Source organism: Triticum urartu, chromosome 6A (genome assembly GCF_056163025.1).
Source record: "Triticum urartu cultivar PI428250 chromosome 6A, HENAU_Tu73, whole genome shotgun sequence".
In the NCBI taxonomy this organism is placed as follows: domain Eukaryota; kingdom Viridiplantae; phylum Streptophyta; class Magnoliopsida; order Poales; family Poaceae; genus Triticum; species Triticum urartu.
The window spans coordinates 403,438,374-403,453,217 of NC_141878.1; the positions used below are offsets into that span (position 1 = coordinate 403,438,374).

At 50.0% G+C, this 14,844-nt stretch overlaps 1 protein-coding gene across 1 annotated transcript; it reads left to right on the top strand.

Annotated features, from left to right (window-relative positions):
• Positions 1-7,262: 7,262 nt before the first annotated feature.
• LOC147965414 (uncharacterized) lies at positions 7,263-8,597 on the top strand. Its single transcript, XM_087530451.1, has 3 exons — positions 7,263-7,374; positions 7,747-8,126; positions 8,220-8,597. Exons 1-3 carry the CDS (start codon positions 7,263-7,265, stop codon positions 8,595-8,597), a joined length of 870 nt encoding a protein of 289 aa, XP_087386577.1.
• The last annotated feature ends 6,247 nt before the right edge of the window (positions 8,598-14,844 follow it).

Here is a 14,844-nt window from a genome sequence, read left to right on the forward strand (position 1 = left end):
CGGTACTACCGCGAGGCAGGGATAGTCCAGATTTTGGGAAGGCACGGACATATAAAAATACATCCGTGGTAATTTCCGCTGAGTTGGGATCTATGCAAAAATCCGACACGGCAGTACTGCAAGCCAGGAGCGGTACTACCGCGCGGGGTGCGGATGAAAAAAATTACATCCGCTCCTACTGCCACGCAAGCTGCTGAGCCTGGCCAGAGCGCACGATACTACCATGCACCTGGCGCGGTACTACCGCGTAGGGCGCGGATGTAAAAAATTACATCCGCCCCTACTACCGCAATAGCAGCAGCGCCTGGCCTGAGGCCACAGTACTACCGCTCCAAGGAAGCGATACTACCGCGAGCACTTGCGGTACTACCGCGCCAGAGGCCGGTACTACCGCTTCCAGGAGCAGTACTACCGCATGCCCCAGATCAGCAAACACGACATTTTGCATAGACAAGAAAAGACGGAGGATGCTCCAAAGTGCCAAAGGAAAGGCGGTGCAGAGGGGTAGACGTGTACGTGATGATTCCACCCAGAACTTTCCAAAGCGGACCCCCTCTTAATAGTACGGCTTTCCTATGACTCAAATCCACCGAAAAGAAACGTAGAAAAACGTCGTCTTCATAGTCTTCGAGGGGCACCAAATCGTCTTGTGCCTAGTGATGAAATGTCTGAAATACTCAATGCACACGATTAGTCTGCAAAAGCATTGTCATCAATCACAGCTACCTCTTGAGCACTGCATTGGTTTTCTCCGAAGAGGAAGGGATGATGCAGCAAAGTAGCGTAAGTATTTCCCTCAGTTTTTGAGAACTAAGGTATCAATCCAGTAGGAGGCTACACGCCAGTCCCTCGTACCTGCACAAAATAAATAAATCCTCGCAACCAACGCGATAAGGGGTTGTCAATCCCTACATGGCCACTTACGAGAGTGAGATATGATAGATATGATAAGATAATTTTTTTTGGTATTTTTGTGATAAAGACGCAAAGTAAAAAGCAAAGGAAATAACTAAGTATTGGGAGATTAATATGATGAAGATAGACCTGGGTGTCATATGTTTCACTAGTGACTTCTCTCGAGAGCATAAGTATTCTACGGTGGGTGAACAAATTACTGTTGAGCAATTGACAGAATTGAGCATAGTTATGAGAATATCTAGGTATGATCATGTATATAGGCATCACGTTCGAGACAAGTAGACCGACTCCTGCCTGCATCTACTACTATTACTCCACTCATCGACCGCTATCCAGCATGCATCTAGAGTATTAAGTTAATGAAAACAGAGTAACACCTTAAGCAAGATGACATGATGTAGAGGGATAAACTCATGCAATATGATGAAAACCCCATCTTGTTATCCTCGATGGCAACAATACAACACGTGCCTTGCTGCCCCTACTGTCACTAGGAAAGGACACCGCAAGATTGAACCCAAAGCTAAGCACTTCTCCCATTGCAAGAAAGATCAATCTAGTAGGCCAAACCAAACTGATAATTCAAAGAGACGTGCAAAGATAACCAATCATACATAAAAGAATTCAGAGAAGATTCAAATATTGTTCATAGAGAGACTTGATCATAAACCCACAATTCATCGGTCTCAACAAACACACCGCAAAAAAGAAGATTGCATCGAATAGATCTCCACAAGAGAGGGGGAGAACATTGTATTGAGATCCAAAAAGAGAGAGGAAGCCATCTAGCTACTAACTATGGACCCGTAGGTCTGAGGTAAACTACTCACACTTCATCGGAGGGGCTATGGTGATGATGTAGAAGCCCTCCGTGATCGATGCCCCCTCCGGCGGAGCTCCGGAACAGGCCCCAAGATGGGATCTCGTGGATACAGAAATTTGCGGCAGTGGAATTAGGGTTTTGGCTCCGTATCTGATCGTTTGGGGGTACGTAGGTATATATAGGAGGAAGGAGTACGTCGGTGGAGCAACAGGGGGCCCACGAGGGTGGAGGGCGCGCCTCGGGGGGGGGGGGGGGTAGGGGCGCCCCCTACCTCGTGGCCTCCTCTTTTGTTTCTTGACGTAGGGTCCAAGTCCCCTGGATCACGTTCGGTGAGAAAATCACGTTCCCGAAGGTTTCATTCCGTTTGGACTCCGTTTGATATTCCTTTTCTTCGAAACCCTGAAATAGGCAAAAAACGCAATTCTGGGCTGGGCCTCCGGTTAATAGGTTAGTCCCAAAAATAATATAAAAGTGGATAATAAAGCCCAATAATGTCCAAAACCGTAGATAATATAGCATGGAGCAATCAAAAATTATAGATACGTTGGAGACGTATCAATCACCAAAACAACTAAGGGATAAATATGCCCTTACAATCTCCCCCTTTTTGGTGGATTGATGACAATACGGGATTTGCATAAAGGGAGATAACATAGAACATGGGTAAACCCCACACCTCTAAAATATAGACGGGCTCCCCCTAAATGTGTGCTATCTAGATGGGTGCTTTGGACTGCACGGCACAGATACTAGGATCAACACTTCCCCTATATTTTATAGACACGACATATCTTGCAACAATAAGGCTAACACTAAGCAAGATAGTACATATGAGCATATTGTAAATAGCACAAGATAGCATAAGCTCAATAAGGTACGATAGAGTGCATATGTCTTACACCGTATGATCGAAAGGTCTCACAAGCACAAACCAAACCAAAGCAAGCGAGGTTCAACGGAACGAAGCAAAGCGAAAAGACGAAACACGACTCACAACTCGCAAATCCTACACTCCCTCCCCCTTTGGCATCGAGACAACAAAAAGGCAGAGAGGACACCTATGACACAAGTGGTGGCTCAAGCGGAGTAATCACTCGCACGCTCCTCATCAGACTCGGCAACTGGGACGGTCTCCTCCTTGTCCTCCTCAGAATCGGTCCACTTGTAGCCCTGCTTCGCCATCCAGGCTGCCTCTTGCGTGATGACCCTCTCAGATCCGCTAGATATCTGCTCGCCAAATGTCCTCAAGATCCGCTTGTCGCGGCGGCGACTCTCCTTCTGAGCAACATGAGACCGGTACTGCCCCTTGGCCTGCATGAAGAACAGAGCCTTCATCTTGTTCTTCAGCTTCTTAGCCCAAGAGGGCTCAGAAGATGAAGGCGAGTAGCCAGCAGAGCTGTCCTCATCAGCGTCCTCCTCCTCAATCTCATCTGCATCCACATCCATCTGAGCAGCTGCTGCCTTAGCACGGGTAGTAGTGTTAGCCCACTGGGGCTTGACATGGAGCTTGATGGGCTCATGACGAATCCAGTCAGGGGCAAGAAACTCATCACTGGGATAGAGCTTCTCCCAAGTCCTTGAGATCAACAGAGACAGGTAATGTCCATAGATGGGTACCTTACGGGTGAACACTACAAACCGAAGCTCGCACCACATGATATGTGAGACATCAAGTGGTTGAGTCTGAGAGAGACGCGCCTCCTCACAGATGAGCATCATATCCACAAGATAGGCATGCACTTTGTCCTTGTCACCAATGAGGGGGAAAAGAGAGTTGCGGAAGACGCGATACATGATGTCGAGGAAGGGGTTCAGCACCCACGCCTTCTTGCCACTGGGAAGCAACTTCTCAACATAGTAGGGCTAAAGCTTGTCATTGTTGGCTGACTCAGAATTGGCATGTGGGCGTACACCAACGGGTGTGTTGAGCCCCTCATCAGGAACCTGAAGCAAATCCATGAAATCCTTCCATGTAGCAGTCATCCGCTATCCGTTGGTCATCCAGGTCATGTGCCATTCCTCATCAGTATGGAAGTGGACCGAGGCAAAGAACTGGGCCACAATCTCAGGATCATAATCCAAATGGAATGAGATCACGTGCTCAATGCCAAACTGCTCCACGAGGTCCAAAGCCTCACCAAAGTAAGCATGGCGCCTATCACCCCTCATGTGATGCATGTCAATCCAGTGCATGTCCACATATATGTTCTGCTTGGCCTTGATCACATCCACATAAATGAGATACTGTTGCTTGGTCCAGAACATATCATTCCCTCTAAAGTTGGCACGAGGATTCACATAGGGTTTGATCTTCCTTCGAGTGGCAAACTCAGCAAGTGGTATCTCATCCATGCCCATGGTGGGCTCCTTGAGCTTGGTGGAGGTGGTCTTGGTCCTACGTTGGGGGGCATTGGAGCCCTCTGGAGCTTCGTCTTGGTTGCGCAGATGCTTGGAGCCCGTGTCACGACTGAGATTGGAACGGCGAGCAGGTGCACCGGAGCCATCACCTAAGACACAAAACACAAAAACACGCACGAGAAGCGAGAAGGATCAATGCAAAGACCACAGCAAAACAGGTGAAACAAGTAGAACTCGCACTTGGTAATTGTCACTTGGGAGATTTGACTACAGCGGTAGTACCGCATGATTGCACTGTACTAAAATTTTAGTGCCGCTCCTAGCCACGGTAGTACCGCGCCGGGGTGGCATGGTAGTACCGTGTCTCGGAGCGGCAGTAAAATTTTAGTTCCGCGCCTCGTGCGGTAGTACCGCTCCTGAGGAGCGGTAGTACCACACCAGAGATGCGGTAGTACCGCACGGTGTCAGATCCGAAACCTCAACTGGATCCGAGCACAATCGTGACAACAAAGCGGTACTACGGTTGATCAAATCTACCACGGGGCAACATATCAAGTACCAAGTCTACGCATTACTACTCTCCTACATCCTACTCTTGCAAAGATTTGGCCTAAAATCTCAAGAACAACATGCATCTCCCCAAAAACCTAGAAACGAAAGAACGAACCAACGAGAGAGGTATTTGGGGAGAAACCTTGTTCCATGGCAAGAGGAAGTGCTGGGGAACGATCCCACCGGACGAAATCCGAGGAGAGCGGCCAGAGACGGAGATCCGACGAGGGTCTCCGGCACTGTTCTTGGGCAGGAGAGAGAGAGACGGCGTGGGGAGAAAGAGTGAATGGGTATGGGGGAGTTGGAACTCCCCCGGCTCGCTCTTAACCCCCACGCGCTCTCGACCGTGCAGTAGTACCGTGTGTCATCGTGGTAGTACCGCCTGGGCGGAAGTACCGCTCCCCCAGGCGGCAGTAAAAAAATACTGCCGTGCTGGGTGCGGTAGTACAGTGCGCAGCTACTGCGGTAGTACCGTGGCATGCCGCGGTAGTACCATGTGCCCAAGAAAATGCAAGTTTCAGAACAGAGAAGACCAAAGGGCCTTTGCAAAGCAACCTTCAAGCGAACGGACGCACCAAAACGCTGACACACAAGACAACACACACAAGCTTGGCACGAAGAAAGAGAGACAAGAGACAACAAGGACTAAACATGCTACACAACCTCTCCAAAGAGAGGGCAGTGGCCGGAGCCACCTATGTTTGAGTCAATTGGTATGGCATCGCAAAGAATTATCCTTGGGCCCATGTCCAAAACTCGTCTTTGAAGCAGAAGTACCATCAACAATGGCTAATGTGAAAGAGTTGATCAATTTATGCATAATGGGGGGAGTAAGATTTCATTGAGAGACCAACACTCCCCCTATGTCCATGCCTATACCTAAACAAGATAACAAGTTGAGTATGGTGGGGTGTGCAAGGGTTCAAGCAACATTGCTCGAATCAATGATATTTAGCTCATCCTTAACTCGCGAAATCTTGCGTCATCCAAGGGCTTCGTGAAGATATCTGCAAGATTATCAAGAGTGTTGACATAGTTAAGCTCGATCTCCCCTCGCCTAATGTGATCCCGGATGAAGTGATACCAAATCTCAATATGCTTCGTCTTGAAGTGTTGCACTGGTTGAGAGAAATCTTGATGGCACTTTCATTGTCACACCAAAGAGGCACTTTGTCACAAATGACACCGTAATCCTTTAAATTTTGCCTCATCCAAAGAAGTTGACCACAACAACTACCGGCAGCCACATACTCCGCTTCCGTGGACGAGCGAGACACACAACTTTGCTTCTTGGAAGACCAACTCACCAAATAGCAACCAAGAAATTGGCACCCTCCGGAAGTTGACTTCCTATCCACTTTGTCTCCCGCCCAATCGGAGTCCGAATTGTCGTGGTTCTAACTCTGACAGTGATGTAGGGGGGTATGTATGGAGAGGCTAGATCTTAGCTATGGAGGAGTTGTAAGCACACGAGGATTACGAGTTCAGGCCCTTCTCGGAGGAAGTAACAGCCCTACGTCTCGGTGCCCGGAGGCGGTCGACTGAATTATGTGTGTATGAATAACAGGGGTGCCAACCCTTGATACTGAGGAGGGGGGTGGCTTATATAGAGTTCGCCAGGCCCCTCCAGCCCTCAGTAATGCAAGGTTTAAAGTACATTAAGACTGGGGGTTACTGGTAACGCCCCTAATAAAGTGCTATGATGACCATAAAAGCTACTTAATGACCGACCGTTTGCGTGCAGGGTGAAATTAGATCTCCTGGCAGTCGAGTGGTTGGAATTTGGTCGAGTGATTGCTTCGTGGTCAAGTGTCTTGAATCTGTCGAGTGGGATACCTCCAAGTCGATTGAAAGGTGACTTCTTCTAGGGATGTCCTTGGGTAGGGTACTTAGGATAGGTCCATGCCCCTATCCTAGGTACATAGCTTCATCATTAGCCCCCGAATGGATCGAGATTCGAGTGGGGAAGGAGTTGGGGATCTTTCCGACTGGTTCTTCATGTTATATGAACGTCTTGTTTTGGATCAATTGTCATGGATGGCGTCGTCAACTTCTTTCAGTCACCTTGATCCATTCTTGGCCTCTTGTCGAGTGAATTTCTTTACTTGTGAAGTTCCGAGTGACGGTGTGAAAGGGATCTTCTGTTTGACAAGTTGTTCTGCGGCCCATGGATTTTGCGGGATTTGAATTTCAGGAAGCGCGTGGGACGGGGGCGGCCGCAGTAATCGGATGGGATAGGACAGAAGCTCCTCGATCCCCGCGCCACCTTTTTCGCCGCGTACCGCGCGTGCGCCCATTGCGGGATTTGACGGGATTGCCTGGGCCTACCAGTCAGCCACTCGGAAGCGACCTCTTATAAGCTGCCGGCTCGGGACCCCCGAACAGTGCGCCTTCACTTTTCCCTCTTCCTTCACAAGATCCTCCGCCACCTCCGCTCCCACCTTGGTGCCGTAGGTCTGTTCGAGCTTCGCCGACAACGATGGTGAAGGAGAAGACGTCGGCTCTGGAGCGCGCGAAGAAGGCGGCGGTGCAGGGGAAGGGGAAGAAGTCTGCTCGGGGCGGATCTTCCTCGAGGACTGCTCTGCCCAAGGATTGGATCCAGGGCGACTGGATGCCGTCGGTGATTCGGCAGGATGATCTCGATGATCTGGTCAAGGGGGGATTCATTCCCCACGAATCAGCGCGCCTCCCGGGGAAAGAAGTCGAACCCCAGCCTCTTGATGGTGAGTGCGTCCTCCTCGCCACCCATATTGATCGTGGATTCTCTCTGCCTCCTCATCCTTTTTTCCGGAGCTTCTTGAACTTCTTCGGAGCGCAGCTCCATCACTTTACTCCCAATTCTATTGTGTATCTTGCTGCTTTCGTTTCCTTGTGTGAAAACTTCTTGGGTTGCCGCCCCCATTGGGGACTCTTCAAGCACATCTTCACTTGCCGCTCTCAGTCGGTCAAGAAGGCCAAGTCGAGTGATGAACGGACGCAGGTGATCCAGCTGTGCGGGGGTCCGGCGATCCAGATGAGGGGAAAAAGTTCCTTTCCGTCTATCACTTTTCCCGAGTCAGTCCGTGGGTGGCAGTCGACTTGGTTTTACTGTAAAGACCAGGTGACCCCAGGACAGTCGACTGGGATTCCCCCTTTTTCTCTGAATCGAGCACAAAAACCTGCCTCTCTGAAAGTGACGCCGGAGGAAAAGGCGCAAGTCAAGGTGCTGGTCGGTCGAGTGGTTCAGCTTGTCCGTGAGGGTGTGACTGGCATGGACTTGTTGGAAGTCTTCCTTCGGAGGCGCATCCAACCGCTTCAGGCTCGTGACCACCCGATGTGGCTGTACTCGGGTCTCGAAGACACCACTCGGATTCACCCAGAGGAGGTCATTGACAAGATGTTGGAAGGGTGGCTGTCGAGTATCACAGGGAATAAGGACAACCCCCGAGGAGCCAGGAGGATTCCTCCACTCAACCAAACATACGAAGTGGACAAGGTCTGACCTTGCATTTCCGACTGTGATCTTGCTTTCTTTATTTGTTCTTTTTGGATCAGTCGATTGACTTTTGTCTCGTTTGTTGTCCTCTAGGCCACTACTGAGATGTACTCGACACCCAATGGAGCACAGGAGCAGGCCGAGGAAGGAGAGGCGAGTGGAGGCGAAAGTGGAGACGAGGGAGAAGAGTGGGAATCTGACGGCGAAGGAGAGGGGGATGACGACGATGACTCCAGTGAAGAGGAGGAAAAAGTCAAACCTCCCCGCTCGGAACGGCGATCCAAGCTTACACACGACCCTGCGCGGCAACGTGGTAAGGCGACTGTCTCTGTTGGGCAGTCGTCGAAGCGCCCTCGGACCTCATCTCCAGCGCCGACAGAAAAAGCTCCCAAGCACCCACGCGCGACGCCATCCAAGCCGCCCAAGGCTCTGCCCAAGATGAAGATGACTGTCCCCACCATTTCTGGGTAATAGTAGAATTTGTTTTCCTTTGTCGAACGTGACAGACTCTTGGTCGACTCATTGAATAAGCTGATTGACTTTCGAAATTTGCAGTGCTGCCACCTCGGAGATCTCTACCAAGGACGATGATCAAGAGATGGAAGACGCTGTTACCTCCAACCCTGATACGATTACTGATGCTCTGCTTTTAGTCGACTGACGATTTCTTATAATTCTGGTCGATTGGATTTTTCTTGTAGCTCCTCCTCATGTCATTGACCTCCCTGATGATGATGACGAAGTGCCGCTGATGGCGCGAAGGAACATGAGGGCGCCGGCTGGCAAGACCCCACAAACTACTCCGGCGCCTGAGGCCGCAGTCCGGGAGGGTGGTGATACCACTCGGGTTTCTGTGACCTTCACTGAACCTCTGACGAGTGTCCGGCCTTCGACGTCGACTGGAAATTCGCCTTCGCTTTTTGCCACACACCACGTCCCTGAGGACCAAGTGGGTGCCGCTAAAGAGGCTATACGCCAGGCGGGGATCATGATGGAGCAAGTGAAGGTGGTTCGGGAAGCCAGCCAAGCAGCTTATGACTTGAGCTCAGCTCTTCAGAGCAACGTCCAGGTCAGTCGATTCACTGTTTGTTCTGTTAGGATATGCTATCTGAAGAATCTCTTTTCCAAAGATCTTTATATCTGTACGCCCACTGGGTGTGTCTATTAATCTTTTTGACGAGTGGGGGCACGCTAAGTGCACCCACTGGGTGTAGTCCCCGAGACTACGGTGGACTACTGGCAGTCGACTGTAGTCTTTATATTGTGTTGCTTTAGCTGAACTTCTTCACTCGGTCTGGTCAGGCCATGTCGAATGGAACTGTACACGGTCGGCTGCGAGCAGTCGATTTTTTTGGTCGAACCAGTGGGGGCACGCTGAGTGCACCCACTGGGTGTAGTCCCCGAGACTACTGTCGAATGTTTTTGATTCGGCTGTAGTCTTAGAAACACCATCATTGTCTCTTGGTTACTCGGAAGCAACTTATCTTGGATGTCTGTCGACTGATTTTTCGCAGAAATCCTGCGAACTTGTGGCTCGCTACACTAAGTTGGAGAAGAAACAGATCTAGCTGAACCTTGACTTGAAGCTTGCTCAGGAGAACTTGCAGAAGGCGAGGGACGAAGCAAAAGGTATGGCTGGTGAGCTTTTGTCGACTATCCTTTCTTTCTGGCCGTCCTCGATGTTGATCTCACTTGCTGTTTCGCAGACAAAATGGAGGAGGTTCTGAAGAAGAAGGATCAAGAACTTGCCGAAGCGCAGAAGGAGGCCCTGAACAAAACGAAGCTTGCTGAAGAAAAACTGGCTTCAGTCGGTACTCTTGAAAAGGAAAACTCCAGGCTGAAAACTGCTCTCGACGCGGCTAATCGAGAGGCCAGCCGTCTGAAGAATGGCAATATAGCTCTGAATGACAAGGCAAGTGAACTGGCGGGGAAGAGGAACGATCTGGAGGCTTATCTCGGTGGACTCGCCAAGAAGCTGTTCGTCATGCTCGAGGGTAATTACTCCGGCCCGACTGACTTGCATTTACCAAATATGTGTAGAGCCACTGACTTATCCTTGAATTGTGTTTACAGAATTCTGCCAGAACTTCGAAGAGGAGACCAGTCGAGTGGAGACATACTTGGACCCCATCAATTCTCCAGTGAAGGACGAGGCTGCTATGAACATGCTCTGGCTGGAATCTCGTGTTGCCGACGTTGTTGACTATCTTGCTCGGTTGAAGGTTGCGATGTCACGGATCGACACGTCGCTCTGGCCTAGGACGACGCTTCAGAATGACCTTGAGTCCCTGATGACTCGACTGAATGAAGTCCCAGGTCGAGTGGCGGAATGGAAGAAATCTTCTGCTAGATGTGGCGCTGACGTCGCTCTATCTCTGGTCCACGTCCACTGCAAGGAGGCGCGAGAAGAAAAGTTGGCCGCCATCCAAGTTGCCAATACCAAGAAGCACAACTTTCAAGACTTCATGGAGACTTTCATTGCTGCTGCCACTCGCATTGCAGACGGGATCGACTTGGACGAGTTCGTCGCCCCTTCCAGTCCTCCGCATGAGGAATAAAAACTTTTATGCTTCACTTTAAATTTGCCTCGGAATGCCGAGTGGATTTTGTAACCGTTAAACTCTGTCGAGCTAGAGGCTCGAGTACTTTGATCTGCGGTCTAGAACCTTTGGATCTTATCTGAACTTGATTTATCGTGGAATATCTTCATGAATTATCTGTCGAGTGGAACTTGTTCTTCACTCGAAATAACTTTGTCTTTGTGGTGCAACTCCGAAGGAGAAGGTAGCAATCGATTTGCACCTCGTCTTCCTTGCAGATTGGGATGTGTTCCGTACTTAGGCGAGCACTGGGCTGCAGCTAAGCCTCCGAGTGGAAGGTCTGCTCTCCACTCGGTAGGATTTTAAAAACTTAGGCGAGCACTGGACTGCAGCTAAGCCCCCGAGTGGGAGGTCTGCTCTCCACTCGGTAGGATTTTTTCAAACTTAGGCGAGTACTGGACTGCAGCTAAGCCCCCGAGTGGGAGGTCTGCTATCCACTCGGTAGGATTTTTTCAAACTTAGGCAAGTACTGGACTGCAGCTAAGCCCCCGAGTGGGAGGTCTGCTCTCCACTCGGTAGGATTTTTTCAAACTTAGGCGAGTACTGGACTGCAGCTAAGCCCCCCCGAGTGGGAGGTCTGCTCACCACTCGGTAGGATTTTTAAATACTTAGGCGAGTACTGGACTGCAGCTAAGCCCCCGAGTGGGAGGTCTGCTCTCCACTCGGTAGGATTTTTAAATACTTAGGCGAGCACTGGGCTGCAGCTAAGCCTCCGAGTGGGAGGTTTGCTCTCCACTTGGTAGGATTTTTAAACACTTAGGCGAGCACTGGGCTGCAACTAAGCCTCGGAGTGGGAGTCTGGCTCACCACTCGGTAGGATTTTTAAACACTTAGGCGAGCACTGGGCTGCAGCTAAGCCTCCGAGTGGGAGTCTGGCTCACCACTCGGTAGGATTTTTAAACACTTAGGCGAGCACTGGGCTGCAGCTAAGCCTCCGAGTGGGAGTCTGGCTCACCACTCGGTAGGATTTTTAAATACTTAGGCGAGCATTGGGCTGCAGCTAAGCCTCCGAGTGGGAGTCTGGCTCGCCACTCGGTAGGATTTTTAAACACTTAGGTGAGCACTGGGCTGCAGCTAAGCCTCCGAGTGGGAGGTTTGCTCTCCACTCGGTAGGATTTTTAAACACTTAGGCGAGCATTGGGCTGCAGCTAAGCCTCCGAGTGGGAGTCTGGCTCACCACTCGGTAGGATTTTTAAACACTTAGGCGAGCACTGGGCTGCAGCTAAGCCTCCGAGTGGGAGTCTGGCTCACCACTCGGTAGGATTTTTAAACACTTAGGCGAGCACTGGGCTGCAGCTAAGCCTCCGAGTGGGAGTCTGGCTCACCACTCGGTAGGATTTTTAAACACTTAGGCGAGCACTGGGCTGCAGCTAAGCCTCCGAGTGGGAGTTTGGCTCGCCACTCGGTAGGATTTTTAAACACTTAGGCGAGCACTGAGCTGCAGCTAAGCCTCCGAGTGGGAGTCTGGCTCGCCACTCGGTAGGATTTTTTTTACAAACTTAGGCGAAACGGATTCGCAGCTAAGCCACCCACTGGGGGATTTCACACGCAAACAAAAGCAACAACAATTATAGGAAAATTTGTAACACTCTTGTCTTTGATAAATAGACTACAGAAGTTTTTCTTATTACATCTCATCCGAGTGAGAATTCAAGTGTGAAAGGGGCGGAGCAGTTCTGCATTCCAAGCTCGTGGCTCATCGATCTGGCGATCGACATTGTAAAGGTGATACGCTCCATTGTGGAGGACTCTGGTGACGATGAAGGGACCTTCCCAAGTAGGAGCGAGCTTGTGTGGTTTCTGTTGATCCACTCGGAGGACCAAATCTCCTTCTTGGAAGGCTCGACTCTTCACATTTCTGGCATGGAATCGACACAAGTCTTGCTGATAAAATGGTCGATCGGATCATAGCCATTTCTCTTTCTTCTTCCAGGAGGTCGACTGCGTCTTGCCGGGCTTGTTCTGCTTCATCTTCGGTATAAAGCTCGACTCGGGGTGCATTGTGAAGTAGATCACTCGGCAGGACTGCTTCCGCTCTGTAAACCAGAAAGAACGGAGTTCTTCCAGTCGACCGATTCAGGGTAGTCCTCAATCCCCACAGAACCGACGGAAGCTCGTCGACCCAAGCGCCTGATGCGTGCTTGAGATCACGCATCAGCCGAGGCTTTAGTCCTTTGAGAATCAGACCATTTGCCCTTTCTGCTTGTCCATTCGACTGGGGGTGGGCGATCGATGCGTAGTCGACTCGTGTGCCTTGAGAGGCGCAAAAAACTCTAAACTTGTCCGAATCAAAGTTTGACCCATTGTCGGTGATGATGCTATGCGGGACTCCATATCTGAATGTTAACTCTCTGACGAAACTGATAGCAGTACAAGTATCAAGATTCTTGATAGGCTTAGCTTCAATCCATTTGGTAAACTTGTCGACTGCCACAAGCACATGTGTGAAACCACTCCTGCCTGTTCTCAATGGGCCAACCATGTCCAGTCTCCAAACAGCGAAGGGCCAGACGAGTGGAATGGTCTTCAGGGCTGATGCAGGCTTGTGCGACATGTTGGAGTAGAACTGGCACCCTTCACACTTGTCGACTATCTCTTTTGCCATTTCATTCGCTCTTGGCCAGTAAAATCCCGCTCGGTATGCTTTAGCCACAATGGTCCGAGAGGACGCATGATGACCACAGGTCCCCGAGTGGATATCATCAAGGATTATCTGACCTTCTTCTGGTGTTATACACTTCTGACCGACTCCAGTCGCGCTTTCTCTATACAATTGTCCCTTTATGACTGTAAAGGCCTTGGATCGACGGACGATCTTTTGAGCCTCTTCTTCGTCCTCCGGGAGTTCCTTTCTTAGGATATACGCGATGTACGGTATCGTCCAGTCAGGGGTGATTGCCAAAACTTCCATGATTAGGTCGACCACTGCCGGAATTTCAACTTCAGTCGGATCTGTGGCACTCTTTGGCTGCGGGGCTTCATCTGTAAAAGGATCTTCTTGGACTGATGGCGAGTGGATGTGTTCCAAAAACACATTGCTGGGGATGGCTTCTCTCTTGGAGCCTATCTTTGCCAAATCATCAGCCGCTTGATTTTTCAGTCGGGGGATGTGATGAAGCTCTAACCCCTTGAATTTCTTCTCTAACTTTCTCACTGCATTGCAATAACCAGTCATAGCTGGACTTCTGACGTCCCATTCTTTCATCACCTGATTAACCACCAAATCTGAGTCGCCATAGACCATGAGGCGACGGACGCCGAGTGAAATGTCCATGCGCAACCCATACAAAAGTGCTTCATATTCTGCTTCGTTATTAGAGGAATCGAAGTGAATCTGGAGAACATATCTGAGCTTATCTCCTCGGGGGGAAACCAATACTACCCCAGCACCGGAACCATTCAGCATCTTGGATCCGTCGAAGAACATGGCCCAGTGCTCCGAGTGAACTTGAGTCGGAAGTTGCTGTTCTATCCACTCGGCGACGAAATCTGCAATTGCTTGGGACTTGATAGCTTTCTTTGCCTCAAACTTGATATCTAGGGGAAGAAGTTCAATCGCCCATTTGGCCACTCGACCAGTTGCATCTCTGTTGTGCAAAATCTCTGATAGTGGAGCGTCGCTGATGACTGTAATGGAATGATCAGAGAAGTAATGTGCAACCTTCTTCGTGGTCATATAAATCCCATATACAAGCTTCTGGTAATGAGGATATCTTTGCTTTGAAGGAGTCAAAACTTCAGAAACATAATATACTGGGCGCTGAACTTTGAAGGCCTTTCCTTCTTCTTCCCGCTCGACCGTAAGTACTGTATTGACAACTTGTCCTGTGGCTGCAATGTAAATCAGCAAAGGCTCCTTGCTGATTGGGGCAGCAAGCACCGGCTGGGTGGAGAGCAGAGCTTTAAGCTCTGTAAACGCTGCATCAGCTTCTGGAGTCCACTCGAACTTGTTGGACTTCTTCATCAGTCGGTAAAGAGGCAATGCCTTTTCACCGAGGCGAGAGATGAATCGACTTAAAGCGGCCAAGCATCCTGTAAGCTTCTGGACATCATGCACACGCACAGGACGTTTCATCCAGAGTATAGTACCAATTTTTTCAGGATTGGCGTCGATTCCC